The following is a 21,253-nucleotide window of genomic DNA, read 5'->3' as shown; positions in this document are numbered from 1 at the left end:
GTAGTTCTTTGTACATTGTAGACGTTTTTGTTTATAAACATGCTTGCGTAATACAAGATAAAAAATCAAACACGTAGAAGCATGTGTCGAAATTAATGATTTCCTTGATAAAGTCAATTTTTACAGTCGTTTACCATAATAACTTAAATCTCAGTCAGAAATGTTTTATAACGCAGAAATGCAATCATTTTTTAAAAAGGATTTCATTAAAAAGCATAATACGGACATATTAGTAGTTCGCTATTACCAATCAGTGACGGATTTAAGGGGGTGCAACAGCGCCCTCCCCCCCCCCCCCGAAATTGTCAAAGATAACGTAAATCATAGTTAGAAAATGTAAAAAATATCTACTCGATAGACCTCATTTTTACCTGACAACATTTCTGGAATCTGGGAGCTTCGTCCTCCTGCATGGGCCCCCCCACCAGGGCTTCGCCCTGGACACACTGGGGGCTGCCTAGAGACAGGCCCCTGCCTGCTTTTTGCGTCCCCTCTAACTTCAATTTCTGGATCCGCGCCTGCCAATTTTAACGCATGTGTCGAAATATATGCATTACATATTTTTTTAATTTGTTAGAAAACAAAATGAAATACTTTATATTTTTTGTTCAAAGACATCTTATGAATGCAATGTATATTTGACACCGTTTCGACAAATTGGTGGGCTAAGGAAAAATACACTTGTATTTCTTTATCGGTAAAATCTTTCAGTTGAACAAGAACATAGACTTTCCAATTCTCTAAACATTTATATTAAAATCTGTGAACTGAATAGTGTCAGCGACCATCCTGACCCAATTACCCATTACTTGCACAAATTGCAACTCAAACAAATGTATATCTGATCTCCATAGAAAAGACACCATACAGAAAACGGGGATCTCTATATACCTATAAGTTGTCTATGTAAAACTTTTGATTCTCTTTTGTGTGACAACTCCACCTCCGTCGCGGGGGCTATAATAACTTGAATGTTATTTTCACCATTCACAGCTTTCCACATGTATGGGGACAGAAATTTTCTTCCATTAAAGAGGCTGGGGGGTTGTGGCCATTTTTAGACTATATTGATCTCCTTTAGAAGAAGAGCTCCATATGAAGATGTAGAAAATGATCAAATTTTAAAACTAAAATTTTTGAAATTTTTCTTTGCCAAATGATAGTTGACAGCTTAAGATATCATATCTAAAAAATTTAGTTAAATCTGGTGGTTAACTTGTGGTTAATTTGTTGACCCCCCAGCCTCCTTAATCTTGTTAAATTCTGCTAGCTCCGCCTAGGATGGATTTGTAGTGTATATCAAACTCTTAGTACTTAAAGTCTGGTTTATCTTATCTCTGGTTCTGGATATAACCTATCCCACTTCTATTGCTTCCTAGTTATCTTCCCTCAGGACTTTAAGTGAGCGTCCTTCACAAATGCTGTTTGTCAAGTAATATTAACAAGAGACCCATGCAGGGGCCTTAATGGTCACCATTGTTATTTATTATCAAAGGTGAATTATCAAAGATAAATAACTTTCGGACTTGAGAAAAAAATTAGCTACATAATCACTGGAGCCCTGTCCTAGCCTCAGAACTCCTACATGTAACCCATTGGTTATACGAGTTTCACAACAGCAATTTAACAAAACCTGCTCATTACAACTTTATTCCTCGGTTTAGAGCTAAACGCCAAGATTCTCACAATATTAAGGCCATTCCAAGTTTTTTTCTATGTTTAACGTCTGCGTGCGCCTTGGTTTTTGACACCAAATATCAGAAAAAAAACAAACAAATCGGGATACTTGAAATTGATTTTCTGGTCAAAAACTTTTAATTCTGTCACTTTCTGTAATGATCTGTCTGCAATATGTCAAAAATTAGCCGTATATTTCAAGCATTTAATATCCTGATTTTGCTGAAGTATAGATCTTTGTATGAGAAAAATGAATTTATGAAAACAAATCCTTTGAATGACGTCATTTTTCTGACTATAAAGTCTGTGTTTTACTTTGTTGGTCTGTGTGTGTGTTTTTTTCTTTTTTGGCGAAAATAGGTTGGTAGGTTTTTAAAAGATGGGTGGACGCTAAACATAGAAAAAACTTCGAATGGCCTTATGCATTTTCACTACATGATCAGTAGAGCCACGCCCTAACACCAGAGTACCTGACCCCTGGGGCCATAAATTTCATAATTTAGGTTGAGGCACACCAGTTGCTCATCACAACTATGCATTTGTCTGCTAAATACCCAGATGTTGAGATTTTCAATGAATATATTTCCACTAAACGATCACTAGAGCCCCACTCTAACATTGGAACCACTGACCCTCGGGCGACGAATTGCAAGATTTAGTTAGAATCGCTCTTGCTTATCGTAACCATGCTCTTAGTTTGTCTGCTTAATCTACTGCTAGGGTGAGAGGACGTTTCAAAATTAATGCATTTTCACTATATAATCAATCGAGCTCAACCATAACAATAGGACACCTGACTCGGGGGCTTGATCACAGAATTGGCAGAGACACCCTTGGTCATCATAAGCATGCTAGTTTGTCTGCTAAATCTACAGGGGAGAGAAAAAGGACATTTAAATAATGTATGCATTTCACTCTATATAGATGATCTACGCCATAACACCAAAACCCCTTACACTGGGGCCATGAATTTCACATTTCTAGAAAAGACAACCTTGCTCATCATAACCATGCACTTAGATTGTCGGCGAAATAAATAGGGGGAAAGAAGATTTTTAAAGAATTAATGCTTTTTCACTATATGATCAAGACAAGAGCCACGCCCTTACGCCAGAATCCCAACCGTTGGGTCATGCATAAATTTCACAATTGTGATAGAGGGCTCAATGCACATTATAATCATCCAACAGTTTGACTACTTCATGTCCAGTAGTGAAAAGGAGTTTTGTAGATAGCATTTTTATGGTTTTTGCCCCACTCGTCAGGGAGGCGGGAACCATGAAATTCACAATTTATGTTCACCTTTGCCCATTAATGATACAAACCAAAATTAGTCGACATTGGTTCAGTCATTTCAGAGAAGCTGAAAATGTTCAATAGTTTACGACTTACGCACGATATATTTGGCAATATGCCACCTGTGTGACTTCGGTGACCTAAAAATGGTATTGAAGATCTAAGAAAATGTAAAATCTAAAAAATGAACTAAAAACGAAAAATTTTCAGAAAAGTTTATTTTAAACTCTGGGTCAGATGCACTAGGACCAAATAAGTCATGATATAGTCAAATTGTAAAATTCAAGGGTCCAAAACAGGATTTCTATTTCATACTTCTTCAGCATTTTTAATTCCCACTTCTTGTGGAGTGACTGCCGTTACTGGCTAATAGGACCAGTTTAATCTCATCCTATTATTGATAACATTTTTCATATCTTCCGCACAAAGCAATACAAAAGAAACAAACAATAAAATGAATACATAATGATTTTAATATTTCAAAATAAAACTCCTTGTACGAGTCCATTGGCATAAATAGGTCAAACTTCAATGACCAAATGTATATAAACATATTTATACAGAGATTCCTCTCTCCATGATTGTACACCGTCATCAACCAATGAAACATGATTATAAATCCGGCCAATGAAAAACTTTACTTGATTAACCTTTCGTTCCATCCATTCGCAAGATTATGAAGGGCACAGCCAATCAAATGAAAGATATGCTACACTGTCCTATGAACTGACACCATGATTTATATAATAAGTAACAAAATATAATAAAGTGGATTTAAAAAGCAATACTGAAAACTTTTGTCATGGATAGCATGAGGTCACGTGCTTTCCAGAGTCACGTGATCTCAATTTAATTAAAAAAAATTGATACGAATATTCAATAACTTAAGCCGTTTTCCCGGCAAGAACGTGTTGATCCATCAACAATTAAAACATGATTGATCAGTATAAATGGGTTACTTTTTTCGTTGGGACCTTAATACGACAATCGTTTATCACAGAAATACAAGCTCCCTGAAAATGTTCGTTGGTTGGCTGTAGTATTGATAGCAGATTGAGTCTTTGGCACGTTGCTTTGTATCATATCTATACCCCATAAGGCACTCGTGGTTTAAAGTGTAATGTATTCTTTTCAGTAAAAGTTTAGTTTATCGTGAGGATTAACACTATGTAGATTAAATACTGAAGTTGAGTATTAAGCCATAAAAACTAACAAAGAAACGTCAATATATGTAAAGTTATGAATTAGTGTTAAATCATGCCAAGGAAGTAATATTTCTGGAATACATGAAAAAAAAAAGGTTTAAAAAGTTAACCCAATTTTTCATTCTAAATACAAGTTTGTATTTTTTTTTGTTTTTTGTTGATTTTTTTGTGTCTACATGGGTGTTTAACACGTTCAGAAGATGCTGCTATTGTTACTAAAGAATTTAAAATGTGTATCCAAAATCAATTTGTAATATAGGCATTAGTTTAATCAGGCTTACTATCTCGTCCTTTTAAATCTGCTGACCCTTGACCCACCGTGAATCCTTTTTTTTGATTGGGTCCAGATTTCTTTGGACGAACTATACTCCACCAATGAGCTTTGCATGCATTGTTACTATAGTAACAGAAACACAACAGCAAAGTATATAAATGGTTATATTTAGTAACGAAACGATGCAGTGTTAAAATAAAGATTCATATCCAGTGGTTAGTATCAACTGCAAAGATGATTACTTTTTCAAACCTTTATTACTAGTGAACAGAAAAAAAAATATAGTACAATAATATGCAAAAAGACAACAAATGCAATTTAAGTAGCAGTTAGGTTAATTCGCCGTTTATATGTGTTTATACTATAGGCAAAAGACTTGGAATCTATCATACAATATAACAGTGAAGGATTATACAGAATATAGGAAGAAAACTTACCGAAGCATACACGTAGTCAATCTCACTATATGGGAGTATTTCCAATAACAGTTTTGGTGGGGAAGCTCGAGTTAGTGGGTAAATGAGGGATGAGTTGATAAGAATTTGAGATTCATCAAGTACCTTGTGAGAAAATTTCTAACAACTACAGGCGAATCATGCGGAACTATCCATATTAAACAGCAGCAGTAATGGACAATACATTGTTAATTATTGCTTTGGTGGGAAGAAGTTTTCTGTTGAGTTCACAAGAGGTAAAATAAATATTGCAGACTTTCCAAAAATATATTTAAATGATCTTTTTTCATGGAAATTTTTACCATCAAGAAGTGAAGAGTATGAAAAACAAAAAACTTCTTCGAGATTGCAACAACAGAATATTATGCTGATGCACCATGATTGGTAAACATAAAAATCTGAATAGCCAACAGTGTGTTATAAACAAACCTATATACATTACTTCATTTTCAAAACCAAGTGTTTCAGATCTTAACAAGCAGCAAAATCATCAAAATAAGTTTTAAATGATTTTTCTAAGCATATCTATTATCACTTCCTTCACATTTAACTCCAAAAAAAATAATTTGAAATTTCTTGGAGACTGAAATTTTCAAAAATAATAATAATCTGGATAGATGTACTATGCATTTCCCATGAGATTCAACCAAAATGATTAATCTACTATGATAAGAAAATTTTCTGAGAGCTTCTGAGAGCTTAAAATGACTTACACTGAGCATAAAAATGACCCATTATGACTAAAAAAAAGATTATTGAAAATACATCAAGTTTGCTTTTTGTATAGTGCAAGTACAAATTATGGATCAATCTGAAAAAGTTTTTTCAATGATTAAATTCTAAACACAGTCTACCCATAGCTTTTCGTCAAACTTTACACATGCTGCTTTTTGGTGACTTGGAGGGGGGAAATTTTAACTACTTTTGAATTCCAAAGCACAAAAAGTTAGGCCTAAATTTCACAGCAACTCAAAACAAGATGATTTTGGTAAAAAAAAAAGAAAGAAAAAAAAGAACCTGCCTCTCCAAAAGATTGATCAGTTGTTACATGACTGATTAAAGTACCTTTTCTGGCATTCTGGCATGAAAATTACTACTGTCTAATGGAAGAAAAAACAAACATGTCCAAATCACCCAGACATGACACAACCACTGTTACAAATATGGTTAATATTAGAATACAAAAGTGCCTTTCATTGCTCTCCTAAAACCACGTACAATTTAGAGGGAGTTTGAGAAAATGCTGCATAGCTACTATTATAATATAATCATCAACAATTAGTATCTACAAAAATATGTACAGTGCAAAAAGAGGTTTTCGAGTTTTGTACAAAAATTTCTTAATTTTTCTTCCCTGTGTTTTGTGAACGCATCATTTTTAAGTAAAATTGGCCGCAGTATCCGTGTTGGGGATATTTAACAAGTGATGTAGGTACAAAAATAATTCAAAATGCAAAATTATAAAGGTGATATGAACGCTGTCCATGTTTGGCAAAAAATAACAAGTGCACAAAAATATAGTAATACTTACAAAATAAGTCTGTTCTCGATGAACATGATATGTTAAACACAGGGAAAACTCGCACACACTAACAGAAAAAGTGAAAGAATTTGGTCTGAGAATTCTTACTAGTAAATAAGGCAATGGACACCAAATCACTCGCACAAAAGCTTTAAAGGCTCTTAGCAACAGAAGAGTGAGAGATCCACCAACAAAAAAAAAATAATGGATCCTTCACCCAAGACTGTGCAGAAAATTAAATCTCAGCATTTTTTAAATATGCAAAAAGGTGCTACAATTCTACCATATCAACTAACGAAACCTTGGAAATGCATCTTCAGACAAAATATATAGCATTATCAGTATCTTACCATGATAGCCTCATTGAAAAAAAAAATAATTTGATTTTAAGCTCATTTGTTCATTAAAACTTAAAACATTATGCTTACAAAACATATAATATAAACTCAGATATCAATAAAATATAATATCAATGTATGAATATTGATAAGTCTAGGGCCTTTTCTTGCAAGATATATTTCCAAGATTCTTCATCAGCACAAATTGTTAAGTACTTGTATACCTGTCATTAATGCTAGCCACACTTAATTTTGTTCTATACTGAGAGTTAAGAGTATGTATGATAGTACAAATTGTGAAAACAGATTGGGAGGTATAAATTATTCTTTACAGACAGTGTTTTATATGTATAATACAAACTGTTAATCTCATCTAAATTCTTGATGTGAAAGGCATGTAAAAAAAAAGTTAATTTTCAATAATGAAAAAAATAAATGACATAGCATATTCCTTGTTGCACACCAATGAACATTCATTAACAACAAAAAAAGATACATAAACAATGTTAGTCTACATTAGTTCTGAAGAGTATAAATTGTCAGGCACTTAGTTTTTTTCTACATGATTTTTATTATTGGCACAAGGACGGTTCTCAGTTGACCTCATTTCAACCTCAATTTCACAAAATAAGTGTTCAAAAACACTTTGATCCATTTTCAAAATTAGACCTTTAGTTTTAAAAAATAAACACAACTCACACTTTCTCAATGATCCAAATGAAGTCAAAAAAATTTTCTGCCAGAACATATATAGATATATATATAATTTTATAAATATAAGGCATGTTAGTGGTTGCAGTTTTGCTAGGAAGGCAGCCTTTGTATAAAATCCAGCAATATTTTTTTTTGTTGGATAATTCCCACACACCAAGATGTCAGCTTTGTTTTATTGTGAGTAGAACTTCATGGACGACAATGTTAGGTGCCGTGCGCTGCTGCCTTCAGTAGGCCCCTGATCCAAAGTGTTTTTTTTGTAGGTCTTTGTTCTTTTTCAAGTGTTCTGGTGGGTTTGAGTTAGTTTCGTAGGCACAGCTGAGAGTTAGGTGAAAATAAAAAAAGAAAAGAAAAAAATGTTAGTTCATACTGCTACCATATATTGCATCATTCTCATACTCAAGTATTTTAGATATATTATCATCTTGTAAACCATATGGGTGAAAAACAGCCATTACTAGTCACAGCAGATTAAAGTGTGCACATTTGGTCAAAGAACTCTTTTTCTGACATGCAATTAAAAGATTGGTTAACATTACTGAATATTATATCATGCTACTTTGCAATTAAAGTTACAAACAGGAAAAAGTTATAAAAACATTTTTAGTTGCCTTTATAATTTTAAATGTTTATTTTTTAGATCTAAAGCAGTAAGAACACAGAGTTAAGCAAATTGCAATACTTTTAGAATATAACAAAGATGAAGTGAGATTCACATGATTGAACTTCAAGGAGAGAAAATGTCTTTATTTTCTTCCAGGAAAGCCCAAAGAAAGAGGCTTTAGAACTCTTTTTGCTTTGGAGGTCCATTTAGTGTTACAATTATGGCTGGTTACTGCACGACTTAGATCTGCTTGGTTAGTAACTGGCTGTATTAGTCTGTATGATACATATGATACAAAGCCTAATAAACAGTAATTAATAATAACGAGAGTTGAAGAGGCTACAAAGTGCGATCTACTGATAATCCAAGAGTACATGATAATGAGAGATGCCACGAGTGCGTTTAAGCCGTCACTGTACCATTATTGAGAGCCCAGGTCACATTGTATTATCTATTATTGGGGGGAGGACCATGTTAGAGGGTGGGGGATTACACTACCCCTGCAAATTCTGCTCCATTGCTCACGGACATCATCTACTCACACCAAAGAAACACAATTGTTCTTATGCTGCGTTTTTACATTTTTACACCACACAAATTTTAACTACCAAGTGTCTTTTGCTATCCCTGAAGCCCAAGCAAAGAAAAGATTAAAGTTGGCTATAGCAACATTTGTTCCAGAAAAATCTTAAGCAGTCATGAAAATTTTTTTTTTATTTTTCACTTTTTGTCACTTGCAATCCTCAATACATTGTAGTGAGCATTTTTCAATGCATTGTCAATGACCTCTGAATTGTAAACTGGTGTAGAAGAACTCGGAACAAAAACTTCTGAAAGGTTCATTTTATTTTCGAACATTATAAATAAAACAATAATTGACACTATGAAATAAATAATCTTTTGACATTCTAACCGATCAATAATAAATATCATTGCGGACTGTCCTTTTCGTTCAATGTTTATATAGAAACCTTCTTTTTCAGCATCAATTGCAACGTTTTGGCATTTCTTACAAATAAATATTTATCAAGCACAAAAAAAAAAAAAATCATAATCTAGCACTAACGATATTGGGCTTTATAAACCCAAACTAAGACATAACAAATAAGCAGGAGGCAAAAGTCAACAAAAAAATGTTTTCTATGAATTGCAGCACTTTACAAAACCCTCCAAAACTTGCCTGAGATAGTACGCTGGAGATATACAAATAAATTATGGAATGATTGTTCATCGCAATACAATATTATGCTTTGTATTTCGGCTTTGGCATCACATTTTCATACGAAATATGGGACTATCATAAATAAGATTGGGCATCTCTCTATCCCTGCACTTATACATAACTACATAAAAAAAAAAATCCCGATTCATTTCAAATGAACAAATATAGTTGTTTTTCTACACCTGTAATAAAAGTATTATGGACAAAATATTTCATGACATATCATCGCATTTAAAAATTGCATCACACAATATCTATTCAAACCCTACAATAAAATGACCTACAAGAAAAAATGGATCATAAATGATATAAATGATACCCCACAAACATTTGGGATGGTCTGGACTCTTATTTGAATGAAAGATCACTCTACATAAAAATTGTTAATCAATGTCGAACTTATATATCTCTATAAACCCGATATGTCTAATTCTTTGGATATGTTGAAATAAATTGGCTGTTCCTATCCCAATGTCTAAAATCTCATCCTCAGCTCTCAAGATGTTTTTGAGATTTTTGTCCGACTTGTAAGTTAGAGCTACTGAGGGTTGACTGCACACGAAATCTTCCTATGATATTCCCAAGTCTTGACTATTACCAGGAAAATGCTCTCTTATTATAATTGTTAGCAACAAGGGGTTATTTTTTTCAGACAGTTGGTTATTTACTCCCAAAACACCACCATGGCATCAAAAGTGAGAAATAAAAATCTTTAAAAGAATAAGTTTTTTTGGAGGGTTAGTTCATCCAATGAAGTTTAAATAGCACTAAAAGGAACATATTAGGTTACAATTAACAAGACCAACATTTATACACTGATCAAAAATGCTCTTTTATTGCACAACTTGTATGTGAACACTTTTCAAATATATAAATAAAAAAAAAATTGTTGAGGTCTTTGACATTTGCATTTCCCTGGTCATAGCCAATCTTGTACAATTTTATCTCAAAATATCTCGAAACAATGATATGTTTAATGGCGAGCTTTTTATATCACACTTCCACTTATTAAAGGTTAAATGAGTTAATTAATTAATCAAGACAAGCTCAAAATTGGCAAATTTTAGTAAATTATTTGTGCTATACAATTAATTTTAGTTGAGATAGATTTTTATCTCAAGGACCACAATGATTGAGAAACATTTATTAGATCTCTCATTCAAATTAGGACGTTCCCAGACCTTACTTAAATAATCAAGGGTCAAATCAAACAAAGGAAAAGCCCTGATACAGCCTCGAGGTTTCTCAAAATACGTACATTTACAAACCATTCAAGTTAGAACTGAAAAACAAGTGGATAAAGTGTTATCAAACGAAAATTTTAATTATAATCGAGAATTCTTCTCGATAAGCGTAAATTTGTAACCGGGAGACTGTATCACAAGAAGGAGAAAATAGAAGAGAGACGGGACTAACCTTCCTACTAAATTATGGAAGGGCTACCCTAGTATAGGGGTGTGTCCTTACGCTGTCCAGGGTTCTGCGGATCTTAGGCACAGCACCTGCAATAGCTAGATACATTAAAACCTATACCAACATAGGCATCGCTTCCAAGGGGAAGCAACCCCAGACAAATCAGCCTGAAGGACAATACTAGGTATAGTCATCATCAAATAGGTTCTTTTCACTTAAACTTATCATTCATAAACTGCATTCCAAAATTTTTGCTTACAATCTTTTCTCTATCATATTAAAACTTCTTGTAAGTGTATGTAACACACCTTTTCTCCTCAATTTCCTATAGAAGGATCTATTATAGATGTGTAACCTTTCATAATGTTTTTTTCTATCAATCAATATTTAAGCCATTAATCACATTTTTTAAAGAACTCTAAATATGCGCCCAACCATGACTATCCCCACCCTCCATTCCCCCATTTTTTTTTCCATTCCTAGGACACTTGTCCAAATCCATATGAAAAGATATAGTCAGAATATAATGTACATGTGTATGTTTCTACTCATGTTATTGATTGCGTCCTGATTGTGCAAAATATTGCTTCTAAAAATACAACAAAAATTTGATTTCTTGTATAAAACGAAAACAAAAAACTAGTAAATATATATACCAAAAATACCAAAATGCTTGAAAGACATCTGGTCTTATACGTAAAGCTTTGAAAGCACCTTTTTTGAAAAGGGCTATCTAATTAATTTAATGTGTTAATTCCAGAAACAGTTAATTACTTGTGGGGGTTACTAAATGTTAATTAAAATGTAGTAATTAAAAAATCAATTGCTTAACAAAAAATATTACATATTACATGCCAAAAAAAACTTAATAATGTCTTATTCATTTGCAAATGAATAAGCACGAAAAAAAAGAAAACCTATTAAGAGATTATGATTTTTTTAAAAGTGTGAAATCAGTACATCAATGGAAAATCAACCCTTAGAGACGTGAAGAGGAATAAAATTAACACAAGCTTCCAAAATCAAAATTAATACAACATGAAAGAAGACGGAAAATAAATTTGTCAATAAGCAATCACTACGAAAAAAAGTCTCATTCATTCACTCCAAAATAAAAACTCAAATAATAATGAATTATCCTACATACAGTTCAACAGCTGACGCAGGTAAATACAGGGCATTTCTCAGTTTGCGTTGTTTTTTAAATTTCATTTATTTAATATCTTGAAGCCACCACCAAATCAAGTAGAAAAATCATCGATTAAATCATCTATTAAATCATTAATAATCTAGTTCTGTTTGGTTAACGAGTGAGCAGTGTTTTGATCACATACAAACAGTGTGTGTCTTAGATTTTTACTTCTCCACTATATGCACTGAAGGTCGTCGACTTTCCTAATTATTTACCTGTTAACAATCAAAATTAGAATACTTTGTTTTAACTTTCCTATTTTCAATATCAGTTTTAAATATTTCTCAATTTCCTTTACGAGTCTAAATTTTTTAAATTGAAAATTCCATCTGAAAACATTACTTTGCCCTCCCATATTAGTGATTTTGAATATTTCTATAAAATAATGGAAATATTAAATTCCTACAGGTTATAATTTTTTTCTTTCCTAAGAGTTACGCCCCTTTGCTCATTAAGTCTATCAAAAATGTGTTATTATATAATGAGCTAAAACCTAACAGGTATTCATCATCACCTACCCTATGAATCCATTAACACAGGCTAGCATGAAATAAAACAACATCTTATTTACAAACTATCATACTCTAAACAAGTGGCTATATATAGAAGTACATAATAATATTATGTGCATCCGTGTCCATTTCACAGTTCACAATTTGTCATTGGAAACAATGGAATGTTCAATGAAAAGTAAATCATGAGGGAAGAAATAAAAAAATTATAATTACATAAATCTTAAATCATTTTTCGACTAAAATAAGTATATGTATATATATAACGAAAAAATAGATAAAAACAAGGAGATATTAAAAGTCAACAAGTTCTGTACAAAAAAAAAAATTATCATAAGAGACTCTTATTTTTCTCTCTTTTAAATATTTGGGCACAAATATGTCTTTGATTGTATGTACTTGCACAAAAATAGCTCTAATGTTTAATAAAAATTCTATTATGATGCAAAAAAAAAAAGTTTGATTCATTTCTCTTGTATCCTACACGATGTTTTATCGCACAGCAGAGAAATTCAACATACCGGCTGCCGTCTGCTCAAAAGAGGTGGGGTACTCAACAATGGCTGCCGTTGGCTGTAGGGAGTAGGGGTATTCGTAAGGATTGTACACCAGCCCTGTTCCCGCCGTATCTGTAGGGGACACCAAGGGGGGTGGGTTCATCATGGATGCTGAGCTAGTGGCGACCTGAGGCATTCTTGGAGCCAGAATGAGGGGGGCACCTGCTGGGGTGGGAGAACGAAGATGAGTGGCTGCGGTGATCCCCGCTGTCAGGGGTGAAGCTGCTGTCAGAAAGCGTGGGGCCTCTGCAAGAGCAAGATCTACTCGAAATAAATTATGTTATCCAGCTATCCATGTAGTCTCTTTTTTTAACCTAGCTAGTAAAATTAGAGGTTTCTTTACTATAGAAAGCAATTTATATGTGAGTTAGATCCTTATAAAACAATTTTATCTTTTATTTTCTTGAAAGGCACTAAAATCACTTTAAAATGCATATATTTTTCTTGCATAAATATACATTTTTACAAGTGAAATCAACTAAATTTATGAAAAATAAAAAATTATTATAACAATTTACTACTACTTGTTAGTTATGTTATCCAATAAAATTACAATGAGTATGTTAAAGTTTTCTAAAGACCTGGAGCAGACAGAATTATCGATTCCGTTAAATACCCAATCTATATATTGTGGGTTAAGAGCCCTGTAAATATTGAGAAAAAATGCAGTATGTACTTGCTATACACAAATATGCTGAATGTCACCATATGAGCATACTGTATATATAATTATATTTTCCTTCCATTTTTTATAATATTGGTATTTTCTTTATTTTTTTCAATGCATCTAACATTACTTTGCTGTTAGCTTTTTCACATGAAGTTGTGCTGCTCAAGTCAAGGGAAAATAATCAAGTTATTAACAGCATAAATTAGAAATTAATATCAAATTGTCTTTTTTTTTTTGATGAGCAACCTGATTTATTTCCCCAGGACACTAAGCCGCAAACAACCAAATATATTCCACTCCATTAAACATCCTTTAAATAAAGGCAGTAGTTGGATAATTCCTTTATGCAATCATAGTCATTTAATAGCTTTAGAATTTTTTCCAGATTAGAGGAGATTTCCCTTTTGAAGATTTTTTTTCTTTTTTCAAAATCTGGTCCACTATATTTTTTTTCTAAATCAATTTTTTTTCAATAATAATTCATTCTCCAAGGGATGCAAAAGGAGTGTTTGTCTATTGTAAGGTACTGTACAGGTATACGATAATACCTGAAGAAGTCTTGAGTATGCTCTTATGGTCGATTCCACTGGCATCGAATTGACCCAACATTTGCATGGTTTGAAGTTGTGCATTCCAGGGTAGTCCAAAGGCATCTTGAAAAAGGTGCAAAAAAACACAAGAGTCATTAAACCAGCTAGCACACAACCCCATCATCATCAACTGCTGGTTCCCCTACTGCTGAACTGGTTCCCAGTTTTACCGATAGATGACTAATCCAAAGATCTTCACTTAGACCAAAACAAGTGTAATAAATTTAAGGAAATCATTTTGCAATTTAAAACAGTTTTGAAATTTAAAATGAAAAAAAATCTGGGTTTCTGATTGTATGATAAAATTTATGATACCCCCCTTTTTTTATTAATTCATTTTAATTCAGTAATTCTTCTAGTCATACATGTATTAGTGAATACTCAAGGGGAACCAGGGCACAGCAGTATAGGACCCTACACAGCTTCATCAGAAAGCTCAATTCTAGTTAAAAAGTGAAACAATTTGCAACATTCAAATGCAACCTCAAAACTTTTCCCATCATCATTGCAAATTCTTTCTTTGGGAATACTCAAAGCAATTTAACTCACTTTCAAAAAAAAAAAAAAAAAAGAAGAAATGTAAACATTTTAATGGAAGGAGGCAAAAATCCAGAATCAATTCAAATGTTAGCACCAATAAAAACACATCTAGAGTGGGACTTTTTCAAAGACGTTTCAGAAAAATAGTCATGCTTGTTTATATACAACAAGGTCAAACTGATTAACTACACCTGGCATAGCATGCAGCTTATATTACCCTAAATGTCATATTGTTAACATAAATATGTATTATCAAAGATATAAATAGAAGTCAGTGACTGGTCTATGGTAGAAAAGGAGGGAACAAGAATATATATATGTCAATATCTTTAATTGTAGATACTGTGATTTTATTAATTTTTATAAGGTATGATTTTTATATTAAAAAATAATACAATTTCATTGATTTGTAAATTCTGTATAGCAACCTAATTGTCATATTCTATCATTAGAAAAAATGTAGTTCACTGTTCACTTTGGTTCATTATTTTGCCCAATGACAAATAGGCTACATCAATTGGTGTTCAACAAAAAATAATAAAACCACAGTAACGTATCCAAATCCCCAACAAACAAGCCAATGCAAATTTTACTATTAACATTCCATCATAGGAGATATGGAAATATTCACTAATTCATTAAAATTTTGTTGTTTTTTTTTTTTTTAAATTCAACCTTCCCTCATCTTCTATTGGACCTAAGCCTCTCTAAATGTATAAACAAATGTGTAGAATTTCCCAGCTGTGATCGTGAAGGAGACTATATATATAAAAAATATTGGAGAGCTAAAAAAAAAAGTAAAGTCATAAAACAGGTTACAACAAGCAAAATCATGTGTCTGAAATATTTTAAATGAACACTGGAACTATCTGAATAATTAAAAGCCACTGAAAAAAGAAATAACTTAGGCTTCAAGGAAGGGACTTTTCTTTTCTCTAGAGTTAGCTTGTATGAAAGCTTTATTAACCCAAATTTTTATGAATATTTCAAGATAAAATCAAAATGAGGATCCAAAAAATTTTTATGCAGTAATGTGATGCCTATTTTGTAGTAAGAGTTATTTCCCTTACACTGCTTGTATCACACAATATTGACAAGTTTAATTTAGGTAGCAGGTACCTTGTTTTCCCATTAAATACTCATATATATATAAATATACACCAGTACCTACACCAACATGCACAGATAATTACACTATCTCCCCTCTCTGAAGCCTTCAGCTTATGGTGATACTAAGATGAGAATTTTTCATGTCACAAAAACTTCTCAATTAACTTGCATGAAGATAAAATTTGGCAGCTTTCTTTTCTCTGTAAACAAAGAAAGTCTGCGGTTTCTGACACATAGTTCAGACAAATGGCTACTAAATACAATGTTCTGCTTAAAAAAAAATCCTCTTCTTAATTTCATGAATTTGCAACCTTATCAAATTCTCATCTCGGCATCATCATATACAAAGAAAAAAAGATTTTACAGGGTGATAAAATAAAGAAGCATCTATCATGCATTGACTACTATAAGTACAGTGTGACCCATTCCATCAGGTGTGGTGGCCCTCTCCAAGGGACTGAGGAAAACTCCTTAAGCCAAAGAAAAAAACACCAATGCAAAATAAAGAATAAACACAGACAGCCAAGGGATAAAAAGGTAAAAACATAAAGCTATAAACACTGCACACAGAACTGGCATGGGTTGCGAGTGGGCGCCGCCGGGAGGCGGGACTTACGAGAAGAGGCAGATTGACCGCCTGGGCCGGCCTGGGAAGTGGCCGGTTTAGATGTGTCCCTATATGTTCCGTTGATGATAGCCAGTTCCATCAGCTGACGTTTCTTAAGATCATCCTCGCCATCGGGCTGTAAAAAAGAGTCGCAAACACGTCAACATTCACACGTTAGTAGTTACACTTTTGTTATGTTAGCCTGTCTGAGACAGGGCTGAAACTTACGAGCTAGAGGGATCGCTTTGGAATCGCGATACGTCCCATTCAAGATGGCCAGTTCCATCAATTGCATTTTCTTCAAATCATCCTCTCCTTCCGGCTGAAAAAAGGCAACCAAATTCTCTATCTCTTACACTTATTGGGGAATCTTTTTTTTTAAAGGTTAGGCTGTTAGACCTGATCTGTGTATTAGTTAAATAAATGTAAATTTTTTGTGGTTATTAGACAGTGTGACAAAAGTGAAGCTTTATTATTCATTCTCATTTTTGTTGTTTTTATTTTTTAAAAAAATTCAGACATCAACAATATTTTATTTATAGTTAAATAAAGGATAAACATAGGGACACAAGTCAATTAGTATGTTGTTACTTTTGCTTACTGCTGTTAAAGAAGAAAAAGAAATATGGTAAAATGTTTTAATAAAAATCACATTCTATTACTTGCTGCATAACCCCCTTGAAAATATTAAGCTTCAAGCAACAATTTTGCAATAGAAAAAGATCTTTGCATATACCCAGATGACCCATTTTAATTGTATTTTGAATAGTTATGTTTATCTCTATAATTCTGACCTATCTATATAAGCCCAAGCTATGACAATGCTCCCTAGTCCTTTGATCAGCTGGTACCAACAAAATGATACAATCAAAAATATAGCTGGCAACAATCCCTTTATTTCCTTCATTGTATTTACAGATTAAATAAATGCATCAACAGTCCTAATGTGACAGGTAATGCGTTTTAAAAGGACAATGAACACTGCATAAAAAGGTCCCTAATTCGACTAAACCTTTCGGCTAACTCCGCAAACTAAAGAAAAATATGGTGGAAAATGATAAAAATCTAGTGTCGCCTTGGTACCAAACAAGCCTTAAATATGGTTTGGGGCTACAAACTGAATGACAATCTCATATGATAATTATAGGCTTAAAGAAACAGAACAAGTGTGTGTTTTGATTTTTGAATATTTATTAACGGATGCCTTGTCCATACACGTTCCCTGACAGACTATGAAAACAAACGATGCAAATCAAATGCTGCCTTCATGCAATAAATACAAAAATAAATGCTGGAATTTATAAATGTGTAATGGTCATTAACACACCCTAACTTAATTGCTCCTTCTATAATTACCATGCATGAACTCGGTACACCCTGTATCTGATCTAAACTGCATAATCAATATAAAGAGAGCAAAGGGACAAGTATATGGAAGGAATCATCACTGCTTATCTTAAGGCAAATAATTCATCAAACATCTATATGAAGCCTTTAGCTAATCAAAACTTGATAGAAAAAACTTCTTAATCTTTGGTTAAATTGATGACTTATTTTTCTGTACGGAGTACAGTGCATACTTTTGGGCCCTGTCAATCACTCGGGCTGTCACGATAGGTCATCTCTCTGTCATTTCTCCCATGAATTCCTCGGGAGGGCCTTTGATTGATTTTTACGAGAAGATTTGTCACCTTGTTGTGAAGACTTGACAGATGCAGTGCAAGGACAGGACTCATCAGAAAAAAAAGGTCTCAAGACCCAAATGTCAGATCTTAGAACACTTTCAAAGGAGACCTAGTTTTTTAGAGTGGTCATATTTTGCCGCTGGGCTCTCACTGAAAGTTATGCACGGTAAACTGGAAAATGTAGAATGGTCAACATTTTCTTTTTTATTCCAGGCATGTCGATGCATGTTTACTGTTGAATCCATCAGTATTCAACCCCCTTTTTTCAATTTAAATAAAAAAAATTATTTTTATGAGCAATATTTGACTTGTGTTGTTTGTAAAGTCATTGGGAAAAATCAATTCATGAGAGCCACGCAGTGTTTACTTGTTTCTGGACAAACCAAATAATTCTATTTGAGTTTCTAATATTTGCCCAGAAAATTTTAATTTGTACAGTCTGGCAAAAGAAAACGAAATCTTGACATCATCACAAACCATGCATACCCAATGCACAGCAGTACCATTTCTGATGACCACTACAGATATTCCACTAAAGAATGGTAATTGTTTCCAAATAAAGTGTCCTGCTTTATTTTCTCTGAGGCTCACCTAACAAGCTGATTTTTCCACTGAAGTCAACAATTGCAATCGATTTCTTATGTCAACAAAGAAATAGTTACAAAAATCTCTTATGTCAACGGACAGTCTAACAAGGCAGCAGTTTTTCCTCCTGCAATGAAGCAGGGACCCTATCCACACAATGAAATCCATTCCCACCATTGTCCAGTACAAAAACACTAGACCAAACATTTTCCCCTGGTATTTGTACTGGTGGGCTTCACCAGTGACAACCTATTGTCTCCGAACAGAAAAAGAAAAACCTGTAACCCTACAAAAACATTTTTACTGCGGATGACATGTTTGGTCTTCATTGTTGGGACAATTTCTCTACGGGCCAGAGAACAAATTGAAACCCTGACTGTTCAGTCTAGCAAGCCACCTCCTGCTACGTTCATGTTTTCCTACACCTAAGTTGTGTTAATAATGGAGACCAACGATGGTCTCTAAAACGTTTCAACATCTCAGGGACGCACTCTAATGAGACCGTGCAAACTTTGGTTTGAATAATTATGAAATGTATATCATGACAGAAAATTTATCTTTTCTTGAGAAATAACAACACTATTTAGTGTTCTGCCATTCAGACTGGAAACTTGAGTCTAAAACTCGTGAAAGGTGTTTAAAGACCTTTAAACCGATTACCTCATCTCTTTACTCTCGACAATTTGGAGGGCTTATATTCTCCTTGTGAGTCTTTACAATGACAGAAATCTTGAATCAAGGTTATGCCATTCAACGGTACAACTTAATTCCTTTCGTATAATAAAACAGTTACCAAAAATGGCTTAGAATTTCCAAATGTTTCTTAATCACAAGGAAAATCAGGCAAATTTGTGAAAACATCTATATATCTTCCTAATGTTTTTTAATGAAAATTTGAAAAGGAAGGAAATTTTACACAAGATTTCTATAGAAGTTTTCCTTTTGGATGTTAACTCTAATTGCAGGCTCTGTCCATTTATGATAACAATATAATGAATGCTGATAACAGATTAATAAGGAAAAGTTTCAGTTTTTCACTTCCTGAATCTAAGACTCGGTGCTCGAACATGAGTTTCCCTTTAGTGGGTTTCCGACCTCAATTAGAGAGATAGAGGAAATATTTCATTACAAAGCAGGAATTATAACCAGTGAATTTCCTTATCATCCTATACACTGACTGTCTCTACCACTTAGATTTTAATCTCTCCCACCCTGCTCTTCTAATGAGGTCCATTTTTGAATTCTACACATTTTATTAAGCATATATTTTGACTGAATTGATAATATTGCTGCAAATTCGTAATAAATATTGCTTCAATACCCAAGGGCAAAATCTTTCAGAAGTATTTTATAAATCAAATTTTTACACTCCATACACAGTATGTGTCACAAGAAAGAATTTTAAGCATTAATCTCCCTAAAAACATTCCTTAAAAATTAGACTACTCTGCTTTTCAAACTGGTTAGTTTTATAATTCCTGCCCAAGGCCAAGCTAAGAAGTTCTTAAATCCATTTGGACGACCTAAACTAGCACAAGGTCCAGAACCCCTCACAGAGGCATACAATTTTTTTCATTATCTGTCAATAATCTTTCATTGAATGCCGAGACCCAGTCCTAACTTAGCTGCAAGGTTTGCATGTTAAGACCCCATTAGCTGTTGTATGACAGAGCCATAGGACAAATCTCTCTGCTGTATATAGGGCTTCTCTAATATACACCAAATGCTGGTTTTAAATATGCGTGTAAAAACTATTCATCGTAATCTGTGGGCTTATATTGGTGACCATTACACGATTACGTAGCCCTCTACTTTCTTTTTACTATATAATAGCTATAGTGTAGCAGTTTTATGAATTTAATGCAATTTTTATTTACACAATATATCCCTATAGTGGTTATAATGTGAGTGATATGTCGTCTTGTTATGCCATAGTAATGGCCAAGTAAAGATGAAAGAACAGCAAAAGCTAGCTAGAGAAAAATTTGGCCAATCAGCATTAAATAAATAAATACACAAACATTATTTTCCACATATCAAAACACATTTAGGTTATTTATTTCATTTGTAAATCTTTTACACAAAATGTATTGATCATGTTTATAGCCACTTAAAACTGTTTTCAATTAACTTTACCCATTTCAGATTCTTTGCTCTATGATTGCTTAATCACAAAAATAAGTGCCTTAGTGGTGCATATGAATACTTACAGCTGGTACTAGAAGCTTCTTGACCTCCTCCATAGCCTTGGCCATTTTGACCTCTGCCCTGTTGAGAGTGTCCTCTACAGTTATCAACACATGGAGCTCTTCATTCAGGTGCTCCCAGTTAGGTTTTCCTCTGTTCTGTTCTTCCTATAATACATGATTAGAAATTTAGTCTCTGTTTCCTAATACCAACAGCTAAGATTTAACTACAAATTTACACTGTGCAACAAGTTGAACACATTTTTTATGTACATGTAACATTGTAAAAGATTCAGAGA

The 21,253-nt window shown here is 33.3% G+C and overlaps 1 protein-coding gene across 4 annotated transcripts in view; it reads right to left on the bottom strand.

Annotated features, from left to right (window-relative positions):
• Positions 1-3,428: 3,428 nt before the first annotated feature.
• LOC133200293 (KH domain-containing RNA-binding protein qki.L-like) overlaps positions 3,429-21,253 on the bottom strand; it is a 33,142-nt gene continuing 15,317 nt past the window's right edge. The window contains exons 4-9 of one of the 4 annotated variants that reach the window (XM_061336113.1): positions 20,979-21,122; positions 16,508-16,634; positions 14,200-14,304; positions 12,946-13,242; positions 10,724-10,809; positions 3,429-7,799 (exon numbers count right to left, since the gene is read on the bottom strand). In XM_061336113.1, coding sequence (XP_061192097.1) covers positions 10,736-10,809; positions 12,946-13,242; positions 14,200-14,304; positions 16,508-16,634; positions 20,979-21,122 — 747 coding nt within the window. In that variant the 3' untranslated portion in view covers positions 3,429-7,799; positions 10,724-10,735. Of the gene's footprint in view, positions 7,800-10,723; positions 10,810-12,945; positions 13,243-14,199; positions 14,305-16,507; positions 16,635-16,726; positions 16,821-20,978; positions 21,123-21,253 lie in introns of all 4 variants that reach the window. The other 3 variants (XM_061336114.1, XM_061336115.1, XM_061336117.1) reach the window with 3 other exon arrangements.

This window comes from Saccostrea echinata, unplaced genomic scaffold, assembly GCF_033153115.1.
Source record: "Saccostrea echinata isolate AGI-Se365-2 ecotype Australia unplaced genomic scaffold, CSIRO_AGI_Sech_v1 ptg000038l, whole genome shotgun sequence".
NCBI lineage: Eukaryota > Metazoa > Mollusca > Bivalvia > Ostreida > Ostreidae > Saccostrea > Saccostrea echinata.
The sequence above is the reverse complement of the archived record's forward strand: the minus strand, read 5'-3'. Positions and strand labels throughout refer to the sequence as shown.